The sequence below is a fragment of the Lycorma delicatula genome, chromosome 5 (genome assembly GCF_047948215.1).
Source record: "Lycorma delicatula isolate Av1 chromosome 5, ASM4794821v1, whole genome shotgun sequence".
In the NCBI taxonomy this organism is placed as follows: Eukaryota; Metazoa; Arthropoda; class Insecta; order Hemiptera; family Fulgoridae; genus Lycorma; species Lycorma delicatula.
Genome location: NC_134459.1, coordinates 154104311 through 154127272, shown reverse-complemented (window position 1 = coordinate 154127272; position 22962 = coordinate 154104311). Strand labels below are relative to the sequence as shown.

The 22962-nt window shown below is 28.7% G+C and overlaps 1 protein-coding gene across 4 annotated transcripts in view; it reads right to left on the bottom strand.

The window, feature by feature from the left end:
• LOC142325503 (1-phosphatidylinositol 4,5-bisphosphate phosphodiesterase epsilon-1-like) overlaps window positions 1-22962 on the bottom strand; it is a 1691101-nt gene that overhangs the window by 797737 nt on the left and 870402 nt on the right. For all 4 annotated transcript variants that reach the window (XM_075367353.1, XM_075367348.1, XM_075367349.1 and 1 more), the window contains one exon: window positions 7436-7547. In XM_075367353.1, coding sequence (XP_075223468.1) covers window positions 7436-7547 — 112 coding nt within the window. The remainder of the gene's footprint in view (window positions 1-7435; window positions 7548-22962) is intronic.

Genomic DNA, 22962 nt, shown 5'->3' with positions numbered 1-22962 from the left:
TGCATATAATACAATTTTTATTTTATTTAAAATGTAAAACCTTTAAATCTTTTTATTTTTTTTTACTTTTAAGGCCGCATTTTAGTCAGAATAATTCAAGTCTTTTTTTGCCGATCTTTTGGTTTAAAGTTCTTAGCTTTTACTTTTTCCCAATATTTAGTCATTCATAATGATCTTGCTTTACGATCCTCTTTTGAATAAACCCTTTTTGTATAATTAAAAGTTCTTACTTTAAAGTTGGTATTCGGATCTTTAATAACAAATTTTAATTTTTCGGATTTATTAAGTCAATCTTCGTAAGTCAAATTTAATTCTTTTAATTTTTTATTATAACCTTTTATACAATTAAATTAAAAATTAAAACAGAATTTAAAAATAATTAATTAACATGAAAAATTAAATTAAGATTAAATTGTAAAAATATGACGTAAAGGCATAAAATAAAATAACAATTAAAAATTAAAAATCAAAAATTAAAATAAAATAAAAATAATTTAAGTAAAATTTAATTTTGAATTTTAATTTGATTTTATGCCTTTACATCATAATTTTACAAATTAATTTTTTATGTTAATTTTAATGAATTTTTCATATTTTTAAATTTATTGTCATTTTTTATTATCTGAATAATAGTTTAAAATAAAAAAATTTAAAAAAATTAAAGGTTTTAAATTTTTCATTAAAATAAAAAAAAAATGCATATGTATTATATTATACGAAGTTTATAATGTAATTTGAAATGAACATATAATGCAGCTAATGACGCAAATAAATCGCGAAAGCGCTCCTGCATATATAATGGAATAAGGTTAGTCATCCTACTTTATTTATTCTCTACTCTGGTCAATCCAATAAAATAAAATAAATAACTATATATATATATATATATATATATATATGTAAATATATACAGTGAATTTCGGTTATTCAGCCGTTTAATTGGGACAGTTTTGTAAAAACAGAAATATTTTCGTATAATTCATATAAAATTACGCCGATTTAAGGGCCAAAAATGCCGCTTATATGACGCACTATTTCGTATGTTTCTTTATTTTACTAGTAAAATAACAGTTTTATTTGTGATGTACCTCGTTTAACCGTTTTTAAACGCTACAGGTAGGGAGATAACAATTGGGAAAAAACAAAAATGCGTGGACAATGAGTCTAATTTTCGTGATTCGGTAGTTGGGATAACAAGTTTTAACAAAAATCTCCTGCTTATTGACAATTGCCGCTGCGCATCCTAATATAGGATTAAGGAATATTAAACAGAATTTTTTCTACCGGATACAACAAGTTAATTCAACCAATCGACCTGAGAATATAAAAAAAAATTAAAATCCATTAATCGAAGTAAACTAATAAGTTAAATTTTAAAAGAAAGTTAAGAAAACATGTTGACTTCTTCCGCCCTAAACGATGTCAATGCACGTATCAATTTGTTACAGGCAATTCGATTCATAGTTAATGGTTGTGGAGAGTAAAAATAGCGCAATCAGAAATTGCTTTGGCAAATCTGATTTAAAAGCCGATACCGACAATGATTCTGAAATATTAGATACGGAAGATTATGTTAACACTTTTCAGCAGGTTGAAAATTTTAAGGAGTTTTTGAAAATCGATTAAAACATAGAATTCTCAGATTAAAATGAAACAGGTGATGATGAAATTACCAAAAAGGAAAAAGATAACTCTAAAACTGGACGAAATTGACGATGATGAAAAGAAACCCAAAGTCAAACGCAAACTACACAAGATGCAAAAAAAAAAAAAAACTTTATTGACCGACTTCACCAGTATTTTATGCAACAAGGCACAGAAGGAAGCCCACTCAAAGAACTGTGAGTCTACGTTAAATTTGTATAACGCCGAGTAACGAAAGTGAGATGATAAAACGAAGTAGACGAATTTTTTTAAGAAAGTAAAACCTAATAAGAGATAAATTTCTGTATTTTACTGACCATAAAATGCAGTAATTATTTTGCCTTGTACCTCTATTTTTTTATCAGACTTTTTTTTTTACTACAAAAACAATTTAATAATTCTGTAATTTAATAGTGGTCTTTATGAAACTTTAGTACTATATTGGAAATAAAATGCTAAATAATACGTTAAATCTTGCTTTATAATTATTATGTACTTTACTGTATTTGAGTGTACCTCCTGATTTTTCATAAATATCACTTAGTAGGGCCATATTTTCCCGGTTCCGAAGCGGCCCGATTATCCGGAATTCACTGCATATATTATAGTGTAACATATAATATTGTAACATTAGTTACTACAATAGAAGTGATCCTATAATAATTAACTGTACAACTCAAGTTAATGAAAAATTAATAATACTTTTATAAATAAAGATAAATAGTTAATTTGGTACTGTGTTCAAGTTAATTTCATTCCTCCTGTTTAAGTATATTTTTCTACTAATTTGCTTATAAGTAATATCAATAGTTCAATATTGTACAGGGCGTTTCATAATGTTCTTCGGAGTTTCGAAAATTCATTAACAAAAAACTATTTCACTCATAAGAATAAAACAACTACTGTACGAAAGAGTACTTAAAAAACGTTTTTTTCCACATATACTAGGCAGTTAGTAAACCATTTGCTCGCTAGGCGTCGACATTAGAGAAAATGGCTGCCCCAGGAAGCGAGAAGTCGTTGTATGTTAGAATTTCACTTGTCAAAGTCAGTAATTTCTGTCCAACGTGTGTTTCGGTTGAAATTTCATAAGGAGCCACGAAGTGAGAATTAAATTCGTGCACGGTATAAAAAATTCAGTGAAACCGGTTGCTTGTGCAAGCGAAAATCAACTGGTCGTCAATCAACCTCAGAAGTCAATGTCGAACGTGTGCAATGTCGAACAAGTTTCATTCGCAGCCCGTCAAAATCGACTGCGGCTGCAGGCAGAGAATTAGGAATTCCGAAAACAACAGTGTGGAGAGTTCTCCGTAAAAGTTTATTATGCAAACCGTACCGTCATCAATTAATCCAGCGTCTTTCTGATGGAGATGAAACACGTAGGTTCGATTTTTGTTTAGTTACAGGAAAAGATGTTGTTAGATGAAGGTTTTCTAAACAAGATAATTTTCAGCGATGAAGCTACTTTCCATATTAGCGGCAAATTAAACCGTCATAACGTGCGAGTTTGGGGAACTGAAAACCCACACGCTTATGTGGAACACATTCGGGATTCTCCGAAGGTAAACATTTTTTGTGCGAACTCTCGTGAGGTAGTGTACGGGCTGTTCTTTTTTATGGAAACGACAGTAACCGGCATGATATGTTACAATTACGGCTTATGCCTCAGCTACTCAACATTTTCCAGCAAGATGGTTGTCCTGCCCGTTTTCATAACGAGGTTCGACAGTACCTTAACACAACATTACCTCGGCGCTGGATAGGACGTGCGTCTGAAGAAGACCAACACATTATGCTGTGGCCACCAAGATCACCAGACCTCACGCCATGTGATTTCTTTCTCTGGGGTTACGTGAATGATAAGGTGTTTATCCCACCAATGCCGCACGATATCGCTGAGCTAAAGGATCGCATAATTAATGCAATCAACTCTATCGAAAATGGCATGTTAGAATGAGTTTGGCAAGCGTTGATCTTCGTATTGATGTGTGCCGGGTCACCAAAGGAGCATATATTGAAATTTATAGATTTTAACAAAAACTGTTTGAGTCTTTGCATCACCTCGTACAACTTTCATTTAGGTAAGTAAATACTTTTTCGTACTGAATTTTTGTAACTCCTAAGAACATTATGAAACGCTCTGTACAATAATGATCAGAAATATATAAATTCTAGATTAAACAAAATACAATAACAAAAACAATAATATTCTGAATTTTTTTTTAATAAATTACAGAAATTAAAAGAAATAAAAAGGAAACTGCTATTTCTTTTTTGACAAAGAAAAATAACACAAAAGACGTAAAAAAAGAATGAACATAATGAAATTTTGAATCACTCCATCGGGTAATAAAATAACTTTTGCTATGGAAATTCATAGACAGAATTTGATAGATATTATTTAATTATATTTATGTGTAATGAAAATATGAAAAATGTTATTAAATCTATACGAAAGTAAAAGATTAAAGCCTTACTCATCGCTTGAAGTGCCCTAAAAATTTAAGCTAAGAAATTACAGATTTAAACTGAACATATACTTCATCAAAAAGATTATTTTCATTCCCTTAAAAACTGAGATATTTCATAAAATTATAAAACCCAACGTTGATTTCTATAGTTTTCTAAAGTTAGATCATTATTTTTAAATAAAAATTGTTTCAGTTTATTAACTAAACTTATCACTTTAACAAATTACATATAACACCTTGTGAAGAGAATAGCATATTTATTTAAATTAAAAATTTTTTAACAAACCGTAATAAGATGTAGGCAATCAAATTAAAAAACTTAATTTTGATAAAATAACTTCAAAAATGTTAACTTCTTAAATACCAGTAAAACGGTAATATCAATTTGGCAAATTTTGAGTGAAAATATTAATGCATTTATTAGAGAAGTTTTTCTATTACATTTGTCACCAATATACTTTGCAAATAACAATAACTGTATCTTAGCGAACGCGACTTTTAAAGCGGTTAAAATTTTTTCTGCAAGAGAAATTTTTACTTAAAGATTTACAAAACATTTAACACTTAAACATTTAAAATATGATATTAAATTAAAAAAATTATATTAAATTTTTTCCAAAGATAAATAAAGATTTTAAAAAATAAAAATTTTTAAATTACGTACTAAAACTTTAAAAACATACAATATTTTATTAATGTTTTTATATTAAACTGTTTCGCGGTATTTTACCAATTATTTGGTTGAAAGTAAAGTAAAATATAATAATAAAAAAAAGGAATAATTTCAGTGCGGCTGTGTCTAATATTTATTTCATTAAATGAGACCATAAAAGATTCTAAGTCATAAATGTACTAAAAAAATAAAATTTAAGCTTGTTTTACATATATTAAAAAATAAAAATAAAATGTTATACGTATAAAAAAATAAAATAATAATAATATACAGAAATTCAATTATATCCGATTAGCCGGCGGGCTGGTCGAGTGATTAACTCGTCATTGTAAATCTGTTGTTTAACAGCTGATTTTCGAAGTCGAAGGTTTTAAGATTCAAATCCTGGTAGTTATTTGCTTTTATACGGATTTGAATTTTAGATAGTTAATACTGAGGTACTATGGTGTTTGGGATGCAATTAACCATACGTCTCAGGGATGGTCGACCTGAGTCTGTACAAGACATCAGAATAAGATGATACAGCCACAATTCTAAATAGTTAAAGTTGTAATTTTCCAGGATTTGAATATTTTTGGTTAATTCTTTTTAAAGAAGTATTAAGGAGTAAGGTCTAACAAAAAATTATTGACCAAAATTTAAAATAAATTTAAAAATTTGATGTGGACGCTAAACGACTTCCTTGTACGCCTGTTAATTTAGTGTATATGTAATTTAATTTATATATACACATCTTTTTTTTTACTATCACAAATTAATAATTATTGATAAATCAATATAAAAAAAGGAGATGAAGTCTGATTCGAAACCGATCTGCCTTCCATTGTAAGATCCAAATATTTCGTTAATTAAACTTTTAATATTTCTGTAACTCTGGAACCAATGAAAATAAGTACCACTTACGATACACAGTTGAAAAGCTTTCAAACGAGGGCTTATTACTGCAGTTAAGAAATAGTCAAAAATCCAAATTTTAGAGATTTTGAGCTTTTTTTGATACATTTCATTCAGTCGATTGCAATTAAAAGAGGAGGTGCACAAGGAAGTAAAAAAGATTATTTAATTAAAAAAGCTTTTTGGTGGAACCCACCGGGTTGGTCTAGTGGTGAACGCGTCTTCCCAAATCAGCTGATCTGGAAGTCGAGAGTTCCAATGTTCAAATCCTAGTAAAGTAGTAAAGGCAGTTACTTTTATACGGATTTCAATACTAGATCGTAGACACCGGTGTTCTATGGTGGTTGGGTTTCAATTAACCACCCATCTCCGGATTGATCGAACTGACACTATACAAGAGTACACTTCATTTACACTCATACATATCATCCTCATTCATCCTCTGAAGTAATGCATGACCGGTAATTTCTGGAGGCTAAATAGAAAAAAGAAAGAAAGACCATTGGAGTGGGATGATAAGAAAACTATTATTGTTTTAGGTGATGGCCTGTCAATGTAGAAAATACAGATGCAAAAAAACTTCCATTAACCCCTTTTCTGAAACAAGATATAGCTAAAGAAAGAAAAATATAAAGTATTTTTTGAGGAAGGAGGTAAATGCTAAATAAAAATTAGTGACCTTGCTAAAAAAAATTTCAACATTTGTAAGAAAATATTCTAAAGTGGCCCAGTAAAGACTTAAAATTTTATTTCGGTCAAAACATTCCCACCACCTTTTTTCCAATCGTTTCAAAAATGTATTAAATTCTTTCCCCTCAAAGGTAGTACCTGTGTATCAAATTTGAAGAAGATCGACGGGTTTAGAGTTATAAGAAAAAAAAAATACTGTCAAAAATAAATAAAAAAACAGTCTTTTGTGGTAGCTGAGAGGATTGGAAAAATATTTTTTTTCAAATTATTTACAATCTATTTAAATTTGTTAAATTTTTTAAAATGTCTCCTTAAGGTAAAAAACATTAAAAAGTAAATTTTTTTACCGATCTATATAAGTTCCCTTTGCAGCTATAGCCGGGAAAGTAAAAACATATTGAATCACATTTTACTAATAAACGAGTTTATTTAAGATAATAAAATTTGCTTTCAAAGTTTTACTACGCTAGTTAAAGTACAGAAATAGAAATATTTCTACGGGTAAGTGAAAGAGTGGTTCAAATCAAAATCCAAGTTGCACGATCAAAATTCAATATTTTCTTTAAAAAGAAAAAAAAATAACTCTATAATAAAATGATAATATTTATATAATACAAAATAATATTTCAAAAAAATTATGTTGATATTAAAAGAGAACGGAGTTGTTTGTACGAATTGTAATAATTAGAAATAAAAAAAATAACTATACAAATATTTTAACAATTATTATTAAAAACAATAATAGTTAATAAATCTAATCAACTTAAAAATTAATAATTTATTAAACTTAATATATTGTTCCTTTAATTCAATAAGAAAGTAGTATACTGTTTGGTTAACGAGATATACCTACCGAAATAAGGATAAACTCGGTTCTATTAACTCAATTTAAACCATCCGTTTATCAAATTTTATTTTTAATATTATTTTAAAATACTATGAAAAAAATACAATAATATATCATAGCAGAGATTAAAAAAATTCATAATTTTTTTATACGTTTAGCATGAAAACATGCTGAATAGTAATTTCAATAAATTCTGTAGCAAAACTCATCACTCACCGGATATTGAAGAGGCTAGTCGTTCTCTGTTCGTTTCTCTCCAAGCTCTCCGTTTAATACGAGATTGACTCCGTCTACTTTCAGTTTCTCTTCGACGTCCGTCACCATTTTCCTATTAAAAAACGAATACATTTTTTAAAGATATTAAAAAAAAGGGTTAAAAAGAATATAAAATATATACTATACCATAGTATAGAAGGTTCAGAATGTTTGACGTATTGGATAATGCACCACTCTATTCGTGATGTAACTGTTATCCTATTACAGGAGCTAGTTGAATTGAATGGTAACTAAATATATAATATTAGAACTAAGCGAATTAATTGTATTCCAATAAGGTATGAGATAAAACGCTCCCTTTTCTTTTTGAATGTCATTAAATACAAAGAGCCATAACTTCGTTTGAGCTTGATCACAGAAAAATACTCATAAATTTTTTTTACCCAATTAGATATCTAGTATTATTTGTTCCGTTGGAACAACGAATAGATTAAGTGAATGATCGTAAATGTCTTAAAGGAGAAAACCCCAACAGAAATTAATATGTGCATTTAGTTCTTAGAAGTGCTGAATTTAAAAAAAAACGTGAGTAGAATTTAACGCTGTAAACTACGAATGTTGTCACTGTTGTCGCAATGGTTAACTATCAGACCATTTGGAAGGCTATTGAGTCTTGAATGGTACGTAGAAGCAAATCTTGAGATTTATTCTGCGACTGTAGTTATGTTGAGATATCGATGTGTAATGTTATTTGTAACGTACCAAGGTAAATCTGTGATGGTACGTAAAACTTTGGATTAAAATCGTTGTAATATTAGCTTAGAAACTGCTGAAATTCCTCGTAACTAGATGCCATAGGTGCAGATCGATTTAAGGATGTTCTTCTAAATTACTAACCGTTCAGAGAAGTATAATATTCAGTTGTTTCCTTTTTATACAAATATGAATTCTTCATGCAAGTAATTCGTCAAGGTATTTTGCCGAATCTGATCGTGGTAGCTGAATGTTATTAAATGTAACAAATTATTAAACAGATATTAAATGTGGGGAGATGTTTTTTGGGACAGTATCGTGTCAACTTGTATTTTCACCAGACTTTATACGCCACAACTTCTGCCATGCTTCAACATCATTTAACTGTTCTAAAAAAGGTGCTGTTACCTGGTGTCTGGTGACTCGTTAATTTCTTGTACTGCTATGTCACTAGCAGAAGCAGCTATTATAGTATTCGGAGAAACAGTATTATCGGTGGTCTATATAGACTACAGGATCGAAGCTAGAGCACTTACTTGAGGAACACCTGCATTTATGGAAAGTAATTGAGACGACTAAGTCTGGAACTTAATCATGAAATGCCTAATATTTAAAAAACAACTGAAAATATTAAAATAGTTATAAAGTAGGCACAGTTTGATTTTAAAAAGAAAGCCGGTGTACACCACTTTAACGAGGACACAGTTATCAAGAAAACTAGTAGAGCAAAATAAGTTCTTTTCTTCTAAAAGCCTGCTATATAGGTACTATGGCTTGCGCCCGTAATCCATACTGATAGCCAGGTATTACATAGTTTTGTTCTGAGTAAGGTTTTAATCTTTCAAATAGAAGTCTTTCGAAAAATTTTGAAAATACAGGTAGAAAGTTAATCGGCCGATATGATGTTTTAAAATTAAACGCTTCACCTGGTTTGAAAACCATAATGATTTTTGCATTTTTCCATAGATCCTGGATATATTAAATTCTGAGAATAGCGTTAAAAATCAAAGTAATTAGTCTAAATGCTTTCTACGGTAGTTCTTTCAACATATGTCTAGTAATTAAGTTCCAACCCGGAAAATTTTAAGATTAAAATTTTTATCAATGATTTCAAAAATTTGGTTAATGGTGAAAGGTTTTAACGGATGAGACATTTGAAATGAAGATAAAAGTAAGTTAAAGATCACATTATCATTTTTTGAATTAAAAGGGAATGGAGAAAAATATCTGACAACTGACGTACACAAATTCTTCAGTTTTTCTTTTTGGATTCTTGCCCAATTTCCATATGAAAGTCTAAAAAATGGATTAGTTGTTTCGTCCAATTTAGCAGCCTTTAAGAGAAAAGTTGGTGCTGTCGTTTGGAGACAATAGCTCAAAGTAGTCTTCAATTATTCATTGTTAAAATTTTGTAGCATTCTTTTAAGATTACGAGCAGTATTGTTGTAGTTTCTAGTGTCTACGGGACTTCAAGAAATCTGTCATATCCTCCTCAGCCTCAATTTTTCAGCGACTGAAATTCTAATGTTTACTGGAATATATATTACTGTAATTCCTTAGACAGAATTTTCCGGTTTTGAAGGTCTTGGTTTCATTGGAAACCAGGATTGTCCTGATTGGACAGTCCTCATATTTGAGTCTGACGTTACAAATGAATCTATCATCTAAAATTTGTCAGAAATAACACCAATCTATAAATGTATTCGTTAAAGGTAGATATGATGGTGTGCTACTGAAAATCGAAGAGATTGATGAAATAACTGGTGGGTGTTCTGATGAAAGATCATAACTGTACTAGATGTTGGATTACACGTCTGACACGACCTTTTTTAATAAAGCAATCTCAAAAATCTAAGAGTCTTCTTGAGTGGGTGGGCAAGTAAGTTGGTACATTCGATGAAATACTGGAAAAATTTTGTTCGTGACTTTCAATAATACGCGTCCTGTTGGGGTAGTTAAACGAGATCCTCATCGCTGACTTTTCTAGTTAATTCAACTCCTGAAAACTAACTGTATAAGGTAGTGAAAAAAATTTTTGAAATCATCCTCAATTAGTTATACGAAAATTGTTTTTTGATAGGTGATCATTCGTAAATGGTTTACTTATATTAGTATTATTTTATTGCAAGCCAAGTCAATTTGATTATAATCCCCTGAAATTTTACACTAAGGACAATAAAAATATCATGTTTTTCATTATGACAATGTTACCCACGCGATTAGCAATATCCCGTGCATTTAAAAAAAACATTATAGCGGTAATGTTAAACAAACATAACAGTACTCTTTATAATTAAAGTTAAATAATTAAAAAACAAACCAGTCAATGATTTTTGGAACTACAGAATTACAATATTCGAGCCCTTTTAAATAATTATCTTCGGATTTAAATACAATTACAATAATACAAAGATTGCATGACAATACCATCTAGCAGTACAATTAGTCTTCATTTAGAAAATAAAATAATAATTTATTTTATGTTTAAATTTATTCCTAGGTAAAATAACATAACATTAAAAATGTGATTACTAAATTAAAAAAAAAAAACCTGACATGAGTAATAGACAATGCAGTTAATTAATCCGTCATTAAGAGAATTACGATCAACAAAATATAGTTAAGTTATGTTAGATACCTATAATGATTCATAACAAAAAAATTAATCTAAAAATGAGGCTCAAGTTGTTCTAAAATAATCATTACAACATAAGAAGAATTTCATGTTAAGCTGTCTAACATAAGTAAGGGATGAAGTAATTTTCTGTTGCTTTTATCATTAAGCAAAACACTGTTACACTTAACCATGCCAAGCCTAACAAATAGTAGGATTATGCTCTGCAAGTAACTCTGTTTATCATACGAAGTAGCCGTTGTATAGTAAACTTCGTTGCTCAGGGAAAAATCAAATCTGATTATTATCACTTATAAAAGAGTTTTTTACTCGAATAAGAACCTCAGTAACATAATAACCTCAATTAAAGTATATAAAATTACAGTACTCTACCAAACGGTACTCTACGTAACATAGGCTCTTACTTCCATACTCTACCTAAAGATCGAGTACATAATACACACACTGTGTACATCCTTATGTGTACAAGTCAGGACAAAAAAATATGTCAGGAAAATGATACATTGTTGATTTAAAACTCATAATAAAAATATAAGTATTATTATTATTATACTTAAGGGAAGTAAACCAGATAACACATTAAAGACCGAAGACCCTGGTGCATAGTGAGGTGAATTTTCACCTTACCCACCTCCTCACAGGACATGGGTACTTCCGCAAGTACCTCCAAGTAAAAGAGTTAAAAAACTTAAGTATTGAAAAAAAAAAATGTTCTGGTCTACATTTGAGAACAGCCTTTCTACCTCTTGAAGTTCTAATTTATTCGTAAGCCTGATAGAGAATAATATGAAAATACTGAAATCCAGAATATAAACTTGACTTTGACTTTGAACTATAAACTTTGACTTCCAATCATAATATACTCTTCATGGGTGTATGAAAATGTAATGTAGTACAGCATAAAGCCGTTTAATACTCGAGTAAAATATTAATTTCATTTTGGAATTTATATTTTTATTTTTGCTTTTCTAATATTTAGTTTCAATATTTTATTTCATAAATGTTTAAAAACAAATTATGTATGTATTTTTACTCTAATTTTAACAAATTTAAAAAAATCAATTTTTCGATAGGAAATATGGTTATTTTATGTATGTTTGAAAGTAATTAAAAAATTTATTTACTTTTATTTTGTATCGAAAATTTCTCTAAGAGATCCAATAAACCGTAGATAGTTTTGAACTGATGATAAATGATTTTTAAAAGATAATAGAGAATGGAAAAGTAAAGTTTAAAATATTATATAGTAGAAGTTAAAAAAAGAATGAATAAATATAAAAATATTCATAAACTATTTACTGAAAATTGTTTTTAATAAACATTAAAATTAAGACACTTATTCATATTCCTTTTTTTTTAATTTTATTGAAAATAAGTAACATTTTCAACAATTTAAAATAAAATAGAGATTTCTTAATAACCTCATTCCTATTTATATAAGTGGACAGTTATTCTATTCTCTTATTTTAAAACGTGATATATATTCTAGTTTTAGTTTTGGTTTAAATTTCTCCACAGAGAAATCTAGTACAAAAGAGAATGAAACACATTTTGCAACTAGAGGTATGTTAAATTGCAGTCCTTACTACTGTGAAACAAAACCCCAAGGTAAATAAATAATCCTTGCTTTAGGGTATAGTAAGAAATGGTAGTTACGCGAATGGGATTTTTTTCAAAGCTCTTATGTAAGTTATATTTTTATTCAGTGCAGGGCCCACAATCCATTCATTATATTTAAACTTAAAACTTGATTTTTAAAAATCTGGTCACATTATGTACATTGTTTATTGTGCATATACATGACTATTTCGTTCATATTTACTCATTTTGGTTAAGATTATGTTAAATAAATAAATAAACGGTTTATCATATTTATAAAAATTATTTCCAATTTAACGTAGGTGAAAATCGACGTCTAACTGCCTAGGATTAAGATCAAAGCTAAGATGTTGTTCCTGACACGATATGCAATACACGTTTTTCTGAGTCTACATAAATAAAAAAAAAAGAAACTGTTTATATACATATACGGACATACTCGGATACGTGAGTCAAAAGTTTGTAAATCCCTTAACTTTAAAACCTTTCGAGATAGAATACTGTAACTTTCAGAATACGATATCGGACACCTACTTTACCTTTTGACGAGTAATAGAATGTCAAACCCTTCTTGGGGTACGGCCCATGGATTGTAACTCAAATATTTTAAATGGTAACATCCTTTGAGTGATACAAGATTTAATAGATCTCATTAAGACAAGAAAAATGGATAAAATAAAACGTTGGTACGATATTTGTATCCAAAATGGCAGCGGGATAAATTCTAGATTTTAAAAATTACTTAATCTAGTAAGTTCAAATAAAAAAAAATTGAATAAAATGAAATTAAACTGAATTAAATTAAATTTAATCTAATTTAAATAAAATCACTTAAAAGTTAAATTAAATTTTAAAACGTAAAAAAGGGAAGTAAAAAGTAAACACGCAAAAGCTTTTTTTGTTTCAATTTAATGAGTAAATAAATAAAAATAATGTCACCTAATCATGTTTATCAGCTGATCATTGATGGTCTCTTACCATTATTGCAAAAATGAAGCTTAATCCTTGTTGTGTAATATTCCATTTAGAGTGTTTCATTGTTGTGCTTTTAGTTTCTTATGAGAATTTATTGGGAACGGTTGGATAATTGAGTTTTCTACCTTAACAGCATTTGTAAGACACTTGTAATTTACATCATTTTTAGCTTTTCTATAATCGTTTTTTTATTGAATTAATTTTATTTGTCCTACCTGCTAACATTGTTAACAACATGTCATTTCACTTAACGAACAGGACAGCATCACAATTTTAATAATGAGGTGTTTTAATGATAGAGGTAGGTCATATAATGAAGTTTGTAAATTGTTTAATGCAAAATTTAATAATCGTAATCCTATTTCAAAAGATACAATCTCAAAAACAAACAAACGATTTGAAGAAACAGGGGGCATTAGTAATAGGGGAAAACGTGACAGGCCTAAATCTGCAACAAATAATAACAAATCGTTAAGAGATTATGCAAGAATTTATTGAGACCCCTAAAAATGTAATACATTCCCTGAATGTAACGAATAACTGATTCTATTACTATCTTTTTTTTTTTGTTTTCTCTGTAATATTTGTACAGTATTGCTAAATTTTACAAACGTTTAATTCCAGAAAGTTTTATAGATTTGATACATTTTTGAAAATTAAATGAAAATATGCTCTGTAAATAAGATATGTAACATTAAATTTTATTAAGAAACAAAGATTTTGGTGGAAGGAATGATGTTATATCAGGGAAATATTTTTTCAAAAAAGGATACTGTTTTAATTAGCAATCCATATTAAGATGTGGATAGCTGTATAAATCTAAATTGTTGAAATTTATTTTGTAAATTTGTAAAGGATAAAAAAGATAATTAAGACCTCGAAAACGAATTTGTGCAGATCAAAAGAGTTCATTATAGCCCATCAGGGCTAGGAACGGGTCTAGGTGAAATGGCGACCGGAAGGTCAAAAGAGTTTTCGATCCTGAAAGAAAACTAATAGGATCAATCACAGTTCATAACAAATGGAAAAATATTTAATAAAATAGTTTCGCCTATTTCATTATTCAATTTAATATAAGAATAAAATTTAAAAAAAAAATAAAAAAACACACCAGCTTTTCTTATAATGCTGGTACGTTTTTATGTATAACCTTCGTAGAGGTAAATTACCGAATAAAGGTATACAGTTATATTTGTGTAATATTATTGAAAGTTATAACTACGATTATTATAAATACAATAGTTTGCGTGTTATCTGCAATTTATAGCTACTACATCTTGGGGTTTAAAAGGCTTAAAATTAATTGAAAGACTTAATATAATTGCTTCTTTTTTATGTTTTTTAGATGTTTATATCTAATGTTATATTTAACTTTCTGGGTACAGCGAGGACATTAAGCGCCTACTGCTACTGCATGTATTGGACCTGTAAGTTTGAGATGAATCAGCTACTCCAGGGTGTCGTGAATCGTGAAATTTCTTGATTTCCTTTTGCTACTTACTTTAGTTGATTTTTTTATTTGTTTCGCTGTTTCTTTGATCGTTATTTTTTGTGTGATTGATAACACTATTCTTTTAGTGATTTCTTTGGTTTTACGTTATGAACTTTATCATTGTTCTTTGGACTCATCTTCGTACTTCGTTCTTTATATTATATATTTTATATATATATAATATATATATATATATAATACATATATATATATATATATATAATATATATATATATATAATACATATATATATATATATATATTATATATATATATATATATATATTATATATTTATATATATTGTATAAGAAATGTACACATATACAATTCTTTGAGGAATTTCAATGGAAACCCCTCTCTGGATGTAATTTAATTTTTTCTGTATTCAAATTTAATTATGGTTCCGGTGAATTCGAACCGATTGTAAATTAAACACTGTACCAAAAACATTAAAGAAAAAAACGTTTTTGAAATGGTGTCGCAGAAAAATATATAAATATTTATGGATTAATTACATACAAGACGAGGATGATTGTTTTAAGGCAAGGGAAGCACAGACGTTTTTGAAAGTAGGAGGTCTACTGATAAAAAGACTAAAATTGGTGGGTCATGTGTACTGAATTAATATCATTTAAAAAAAAAAAACTGGAGAATATAAAATCTATAAACTAAAACAAAGATTTGGATGGTTAATTTTTTATGCATATTATAAAGTATAAAACAAATGGAGATAATAAAAATTAATATTAAGATATAAAAGTAACTTTAAACTAAAATGATTGAAAATTACACGAATTTTACCGGCATTCTCAACAGAAATTAAAAGTTAATTTTATGAGCTCTATGTAAATCTCATATTTTAAAGTTAGGAAAATGACAAAGAGAATAGAACAGGTACTGTTATGGTTATTACGTACTGGTGAAATAAAATAATTCTAGTTAAAAGATATCTTGACACATTAAAACTGACTATTTCCCGTTAATTTAACGTAAACCCCTTTATTTAAACTGCACACCAGTGAATTTTATGTATACGAAAATACTATTTATTATTACAGAATATTGACACAGTAAGTCAACCGTTAAATAATTTTACAACAGTTAAATATAGAAAAATGAAATTTAGTAAATGTTCCTATTCTCTCTCTTTTTCTGTTTAGCCTCAAGAACTACCGTAAGGTAAGTTCAGAGGATGATATGTAAAAATGTAAATGAAGTGTAGTCTTGTACAATCTCAGGTCGACCATTCCTGAGATGTATGGTTAATTGAAACCCAACCAACAAATAACACAGGCATCTACGAGCTTGTATTCAAATCCGTATAAAAGTAATTGCCTTTACAAGGATTTGAGCCTTAGAACTCTCGACATAGAAATCAGCTGATTTGCAATGACGAGTTGTAAATACTAGACCAGCCCGATGGACTAACTGCTCCTACGCGGAACGATCTACGTTTGGTATGACACGTCGTAGTCCATTGGTTATGGATGTCGTAGTCTGTGAAGTTTTTTTAGGTTAAATTTTGTTTTCAATGCCTGTTCAGACTCAGTGCATGTTGTTAAAAATTTATCTAAGAAGGACCTCAAAATTTAATGGTCTTTCTATCAGTTCACACTCTGCTTCTGACAATTCAGCGGCTCCGTACACACTATATAAGCCGGCTCCGCACTACATTCAGGCAGTCTACTTCCAGTCTTCTTCTATCAATCTTCATGGACTCAACGTACAAAATATAATAATGTATCTATCATTTGTGGATTCATTAAAAGCATTTATATACACTAATACATAATCTTGTATTATTCATTCAAATATTAAAGGATTATATCTAATTACGAAGTGATAAATGGTTATATTTATTTATTATTTGAACCAGAGGTAAACACATAGAGTAATTACCCTAAACAAGGTATTACATCAAGGCGGATATTATCTCGACAATAGCCGTTAAAGCAGTGTTACAATTTTATCCTTTCTATTAAATAATATTTGTTAAATATCATTTTCTATCTTTAAAGGCTGAAAAGATTTTTAAAGTTTCCATAATTTATTAACAGTCAACACAAGGACCTACAAAGTTTTTGTTTTTCATAAGCTAACAGCTAGAATGAATATTATCGATTGATCATGAAGAACTTAAGTTATGATACAGATTATTCAAAATTAATTCTGTTTTTAAAATTGACAATATTCAAGAAAGGGGAGTTTTGATGTTATTAAGGATCTGTTAGTAAGATCACTATGTATTTAGTGTAAGATCTTCATAAATTCAATTTTTTGTGGTAACGTACTCATATATGGTTTAAAGACATCAAGTGAGTAAATTAACACTATTTAAGAAAAATTAACACTGAAGATTTTCCTAGACGTTAATGATTATTTCCACCCTGAAATGCTTCATTTAAAAACAATTCAACCCAACAAGGATATACATGAAAATGTTAATTTTTTTGTCATTGTGATGCAGTTAGTTTCTATGAGTTTTAAAAATGATGAAATCCTTGTAATTTTATGCTAAAGTACTATCTATCAAAAGAAATTACTAGGAAAAAAATTATTTTACCCATTTCAAAATAATAAATTATTTCAATAATATTGATTTAAGTAAAATACAAATTATTTATTATTACATGAAATAAATCAAAAAATTCCTAACGTGGAAGGATTACATTGTAGAAAAGAGGAAACAATTGAACATCAATTTTAAGAAACTAAACTGGTAGTTGAGTAGAAATTCAGTCATCATTATCTAATAACTGTTGATCTACAGGGTTATCCTTAAACCTGTCTGGATATTGTCGATCCAGCTATGTAACAACAATATTGAGATAATTCAAAGATTCCAAAATAAGTTGGTTAGGACCATAACAGAGACGCCGTGGTTTATTAGGGGGTAGAGAGATTCACTACTACCTAGGATTACCTTCTATTTTTCGAAGAGATCCAAATAATTAGCTCGCGAAACAAACAAAGGTTAGAAAAACGTAAATTATCTGGCAGTAATTCAAATGGAGAACAGCGATGACATCAGGCGATTAAAATCTTTCCATGTGCTGGACCTGGGAGGTGTACAAAGAAGCGATCTGAAGAAGAAACCTATAAGTCGGAGCGCAAGATGACTATGGCACTGAGTAGTGAATGTCACTTTCAGTGACTATAATCCACCAATTACAGCTGTTTCTTTATACCGACGAATATTTATTTTGTATGTAGTGTTGCTTTTATAAATTGGTATTGATGAACATTGTTTTTATTTCTTCTTCCTGTGCTTTATTTCTAGCGGTAAGTATTTAGTTTTACTCGGATCACTTATACAAGTGCTTTTCCTTTTTCGTATGCTTTAATGAGGAGTTTCATCGGGGACCTCTCTTCATATGACTATCATGAATCAAATTTACGTATACTTCCCTATAAGATACCGTTGGTAAATGCTAATAGAAAAAACATTTTTTAAAAAATATATACTGAAAATTTTCAATTAACTATATACGAAAGTGTAGCATACAAAAAAATGTAGATAAAAATGATGAAATTTTATTGATCTAGTGCAGATTTTTTCAACCTATAATCCAGAATGATGAAACAGATGACTTACATGTAAACTCAAATTAAATTGAAAATTAACCAAACAAAATAAATAAAACAAGTACTAGCAAGTAAGTTTGTTTGTTTTCTCCCACCAGTTTTCCAGCTACTGCCGGGTCTGGGTGTGTGAGTGTGTGTGTGTGTGTGTGTGTGTGTGTGTGTGCGTGTGTATAGGAAAATATAATTACTGCTACCGGCATGCCAGGCCTGACGTAGCTGCAATGTATGTGTAACTGTACCAGTAAACATGTAGTCTGGAAGACTCAGATCTACCGCTCTTAAGTCGTGTGATTAATTAAAACCTAACCACCAAAGAACACCGGTATTGACAGTCTAGCATTCAAATTCATGTAAAAGCAACTGCCTTTTAAAAGTAAGTAAACATTGAAATAAAAAAAATAAAATGGTTAATGAAAAATAACCAGCTCTCTAATCTCAAAAATAATTTCTTATAAATTTTTGAAAACTCGAAAAGAAAAATTTGAAACATATTTTCCGAATAACTTTTACCATAAATTTCTGCGGGTTCGTGATCCACTTCAGGCATACAATTATAAGAACGAAGTTTCTTTTATCGAAAAAATAGTTGACTGGGCTTAAAAGTGATAGTGGACTTAGAAAACTGTACCGTTATCTTGATTTAGATCGGTTTTGGACCTCTTCAATGAGAAATGAATTACCTGACGTATTAAAAATTGTCATTTAATTTTCAACAACCGTTCTGTAAGATAGGATTTTCAACGTCCTTCAAATAAAAACAAAATAACGTCTTAATGTAAGTGTCGCCGATTTTCGGCTTACGTTGATTAATATTTAGCCAGATATCCACGAAATTTTACAATTGTAGTTTTCATCTCTTTTGTTGCCTGAAAATCCATGAATGACTCCATTTAAGGTTTCCTCTTCTTTCCCCTCCAAAATTCGGTCAAACGCAGGATCAATTACAAGTTGTTGGAGTTTGTGGCCCGACAAAAATACCTTCCTTAACTTTTGCGTCACTTAATGTAGAAAATTTGTCCTTTATGTACTAAAAGGTTTCTCCTTCTCGGTTCATACTTTTAACAAAATGATTCATCAAACTACATCCTCAAATATCTCATTAAAAATAAGTAACATAATTAAATCGTGCGACGATTTATTCTTTTAATAAAAATAAAATCTTTATTCAATGATGGTTTACTTTATTTAAATTAATTCCAATTGATAAAAAGACTTAATCCCAACAATTTAACTAATTATTTTTCATATTTATTCGAATATCTTATTTAGGCTTTTAGATTTATTACTTTATAAATGATACAGTACGTTCGTCCCAACAGAGGTGGATTAACCAATGTGCCGCCTATAGGCTGAACGACCGGTCGTCGCTGCAGGCGTGCGGCCATTACCAAGAACCGAGTGGAGAGATAAGAAAATCGACGAAGTTGATACTCCCTTTTTAATGACCGCGGAAAAAATTTCCGCCTTCGAAAATTTGCCGCCGTAGACTACAACCGAGTTAGCCTATTCAGAAACTCGCCACTGCCTCCCAATTGCTGATAATAGGTACAAAATTTTAATTCCCGACAAAATTACAAAAATAATGGGTTGATTTTAAATCATTATTAATCAAAATAAAGCGTCTCATGAATTTACTATAAAAAAAGAACCGACTTTTTTACATACTCTAAATAAGATGCCATAATAAAACAATTAGTTAATAAACTCAACGAAATTATATTCAGATATAAATATTTCTAAATTGATGCTGTTAATTTCAAAATTAAATTATAGACTGACTCAGCGATTGGATGGAAAATAAGATTGTAAACTGGAGTGCGATGAGCAGTTTTTTATCTTCTTGTTTCTCCTAATAATGAATATGAATACAGTTGTCTTTTGTCTTCACTACAAACCCATTTCTCCAAGAATTGCGTATTGATTAACCGCTCTAGTAAGTGGAAAATCCGAATAATTAATATTCATGCTGTTAAAATCCGCCATTTAAAAAGACCTCTTGATTTGAATTCAACTTATTTGCATTTTCTCTTATATAAGAAATCTCAGTTAATTAATTACTAGCTTCGTTATACCCTATTTTATTGAACATTAAAATTCACAAATTTTTTCCAAGTTTTTCTTTTTGAATTGAAAATTTATTGAAAAAATTATTTTTTGTATTAACACAAGTTCTTACGTGTTGACAAACACGCACAAAGGCGCGCGCGCGCAGAATGATTTACGAAGAATGTAATGAACTTTCAATACATATTCTACTGATTAATGTAAAGAAGAAAATACATATAAACATAGGTCTAGAAATACTTCGCTAACGATTATCGGCTTGCAAAAGGTTTCACCTGATTTCTGGGCCTTTGATCAAATTTAACCAGTTCTTGGGATCCAAATTAAGAGGTAAATTTAGTGTTTTTATACGAAATTGTTCCTGAAAAACTGAATAAAAAAAAAATCCTAGAACTATATTTTTAATAGTTTCTGAGAAATCTGGGGTGAAAGGTAAAAGATTGGGATCGAAAACTCACTATTTTATGTTTGGCATTAAATAAGTTTGTTAAATGAGTAATAAATGCATAAAAGTTTTAAATAAAATATGCACTGAATGTAAATTTTAGTAAAATGGTATGTATGAGTGCGTTTGTTCAGTCTTTAATTGTTTCAATAATTTAAGAACTCATACCCAGTAAAGAAAGTAATATCTGCTAATAGCATAAAAAGTATCTCATCTAAATCTGTTTTGGTTACCTGTATTACAAGGCATCATGAGTGAAAACGGTCGTTCTATTTTTGTTGGCTATTTAATTAGGCTAAATATTACTTTGTAATGATGTTTGTAATAATGATCTTTGTAATTATTATTGTTCCAAAAATTAGCTGATTTTTAGTTTAAGACTTAATAATAATAATTGTTGAAGTTTATTCAATATAGAGTGTACTTTATCCCCTCTCTCATATAATCTCTCTCCTCTCTCTGAAATAATCATCGGGAAATACGGAAAATTTTCCCAATAAATATTACTCTAATTTCATCGATCAAATTTTTTAAAATTTATTTTACAAACCTATTTATTAATATTTTAAATAATTTCTATACAATTAACTGGACATATATTTATTTAAAGGCCCTAAATAATCATAAAAACAATTTAAAAATACTTTATAATATAATTGAACAATAAAATTGTTTTATTGAAGTTATGCATCTCATAAATTACATATAAATAAAGAGTGTAAAAACTTCTATTATCATCTTTTTTAACTTAAAAGACGCGTCGTTTACTGTTTAAACAAGTTCTTAATAAAATAATGTAAACCTAAACAGGCGTGAATTTGATCTACAATAATTTCTTTACGGGTGTTACAAAATTATTGCAATTTAAACTTTAATAATCAGACTATAATCTGATAATATGAATGCATTGAACATGAATTTATTATTTCTTCATCCCTTTCTGATATTTGTTTAATAGTGTGGTTCGCCTAACCAAATCTTCTCGTGAACCTCTTACTACTGTAGAGGGACAGAAACAATTGCTTTAATTTCCATCACTTCTTTAAAAAAAATATTGAAGTATCAATTTACAAGAGATTACAGTAGTTTAATTAAAAAAAGGAATAAATAAAACAGAAATAAATTCGATTAGTAAAAGTTTTATTTTACAATTAGAAATATTTTAACTAATTGATGAAGAAATAAAAAAAAAGTTCATTTAATAATAATATAAAAAGTGTGTCCACGAATACGATAAAAATCGAGTGTTACACTTAAGTAATAAGCGCAACATTAATATCTCGAATCTTCGATTCATGAATGTGATTTTACTAGTTTTATTAAGAAAGGAAAAATATCGTATAAAGTGAATGACGATCAACAAAAAATACTAGCCACGAAATTTAAAAAAAAAAAGAAAAAGTTATTTGTTTGTTCTAGAAAGGCAATAAATTTTAATAATAAATCCATAAGATAACAATCAGTAATTCATAAAAATAATAAATGAATAATCTAACAAAACGCAATGACATCCAAAAAAATTACAATTACATTGTAAACCATACGGTATGTCCCACAGATATCATTTCTTCCGCTCAAAAAAACAAAAATTTTTGTAATATAAATAAAAATGTTTTTAATAAAAAGATACTGATATCAAAAAAGGTAAGACACTACATTTCTATTATCAAAATCTGTTAATTTAGAATTTTATTTAAAAAGAAATAAAAGTTGAATATTTGTTAAAATTAAGAAAGATTTGTTATATAACTCGTACCGACCGGATTTCATTTATATGTAATATATACCACATTTACAGAAACAATACAATTCTTATGATTATTCGTTGTTTAATAAATAAAATCAGGCCGGTAAAAGTTTTGTAACAATTTTTTCTATTTTTACTTCCTTGTACGAAGTCAAGGAAGTATTGTGGTCGCGAAAAATTTCGGTTTTCAATTTTCAACGGAAATATCCATTTTGATCATCCCTGAATCC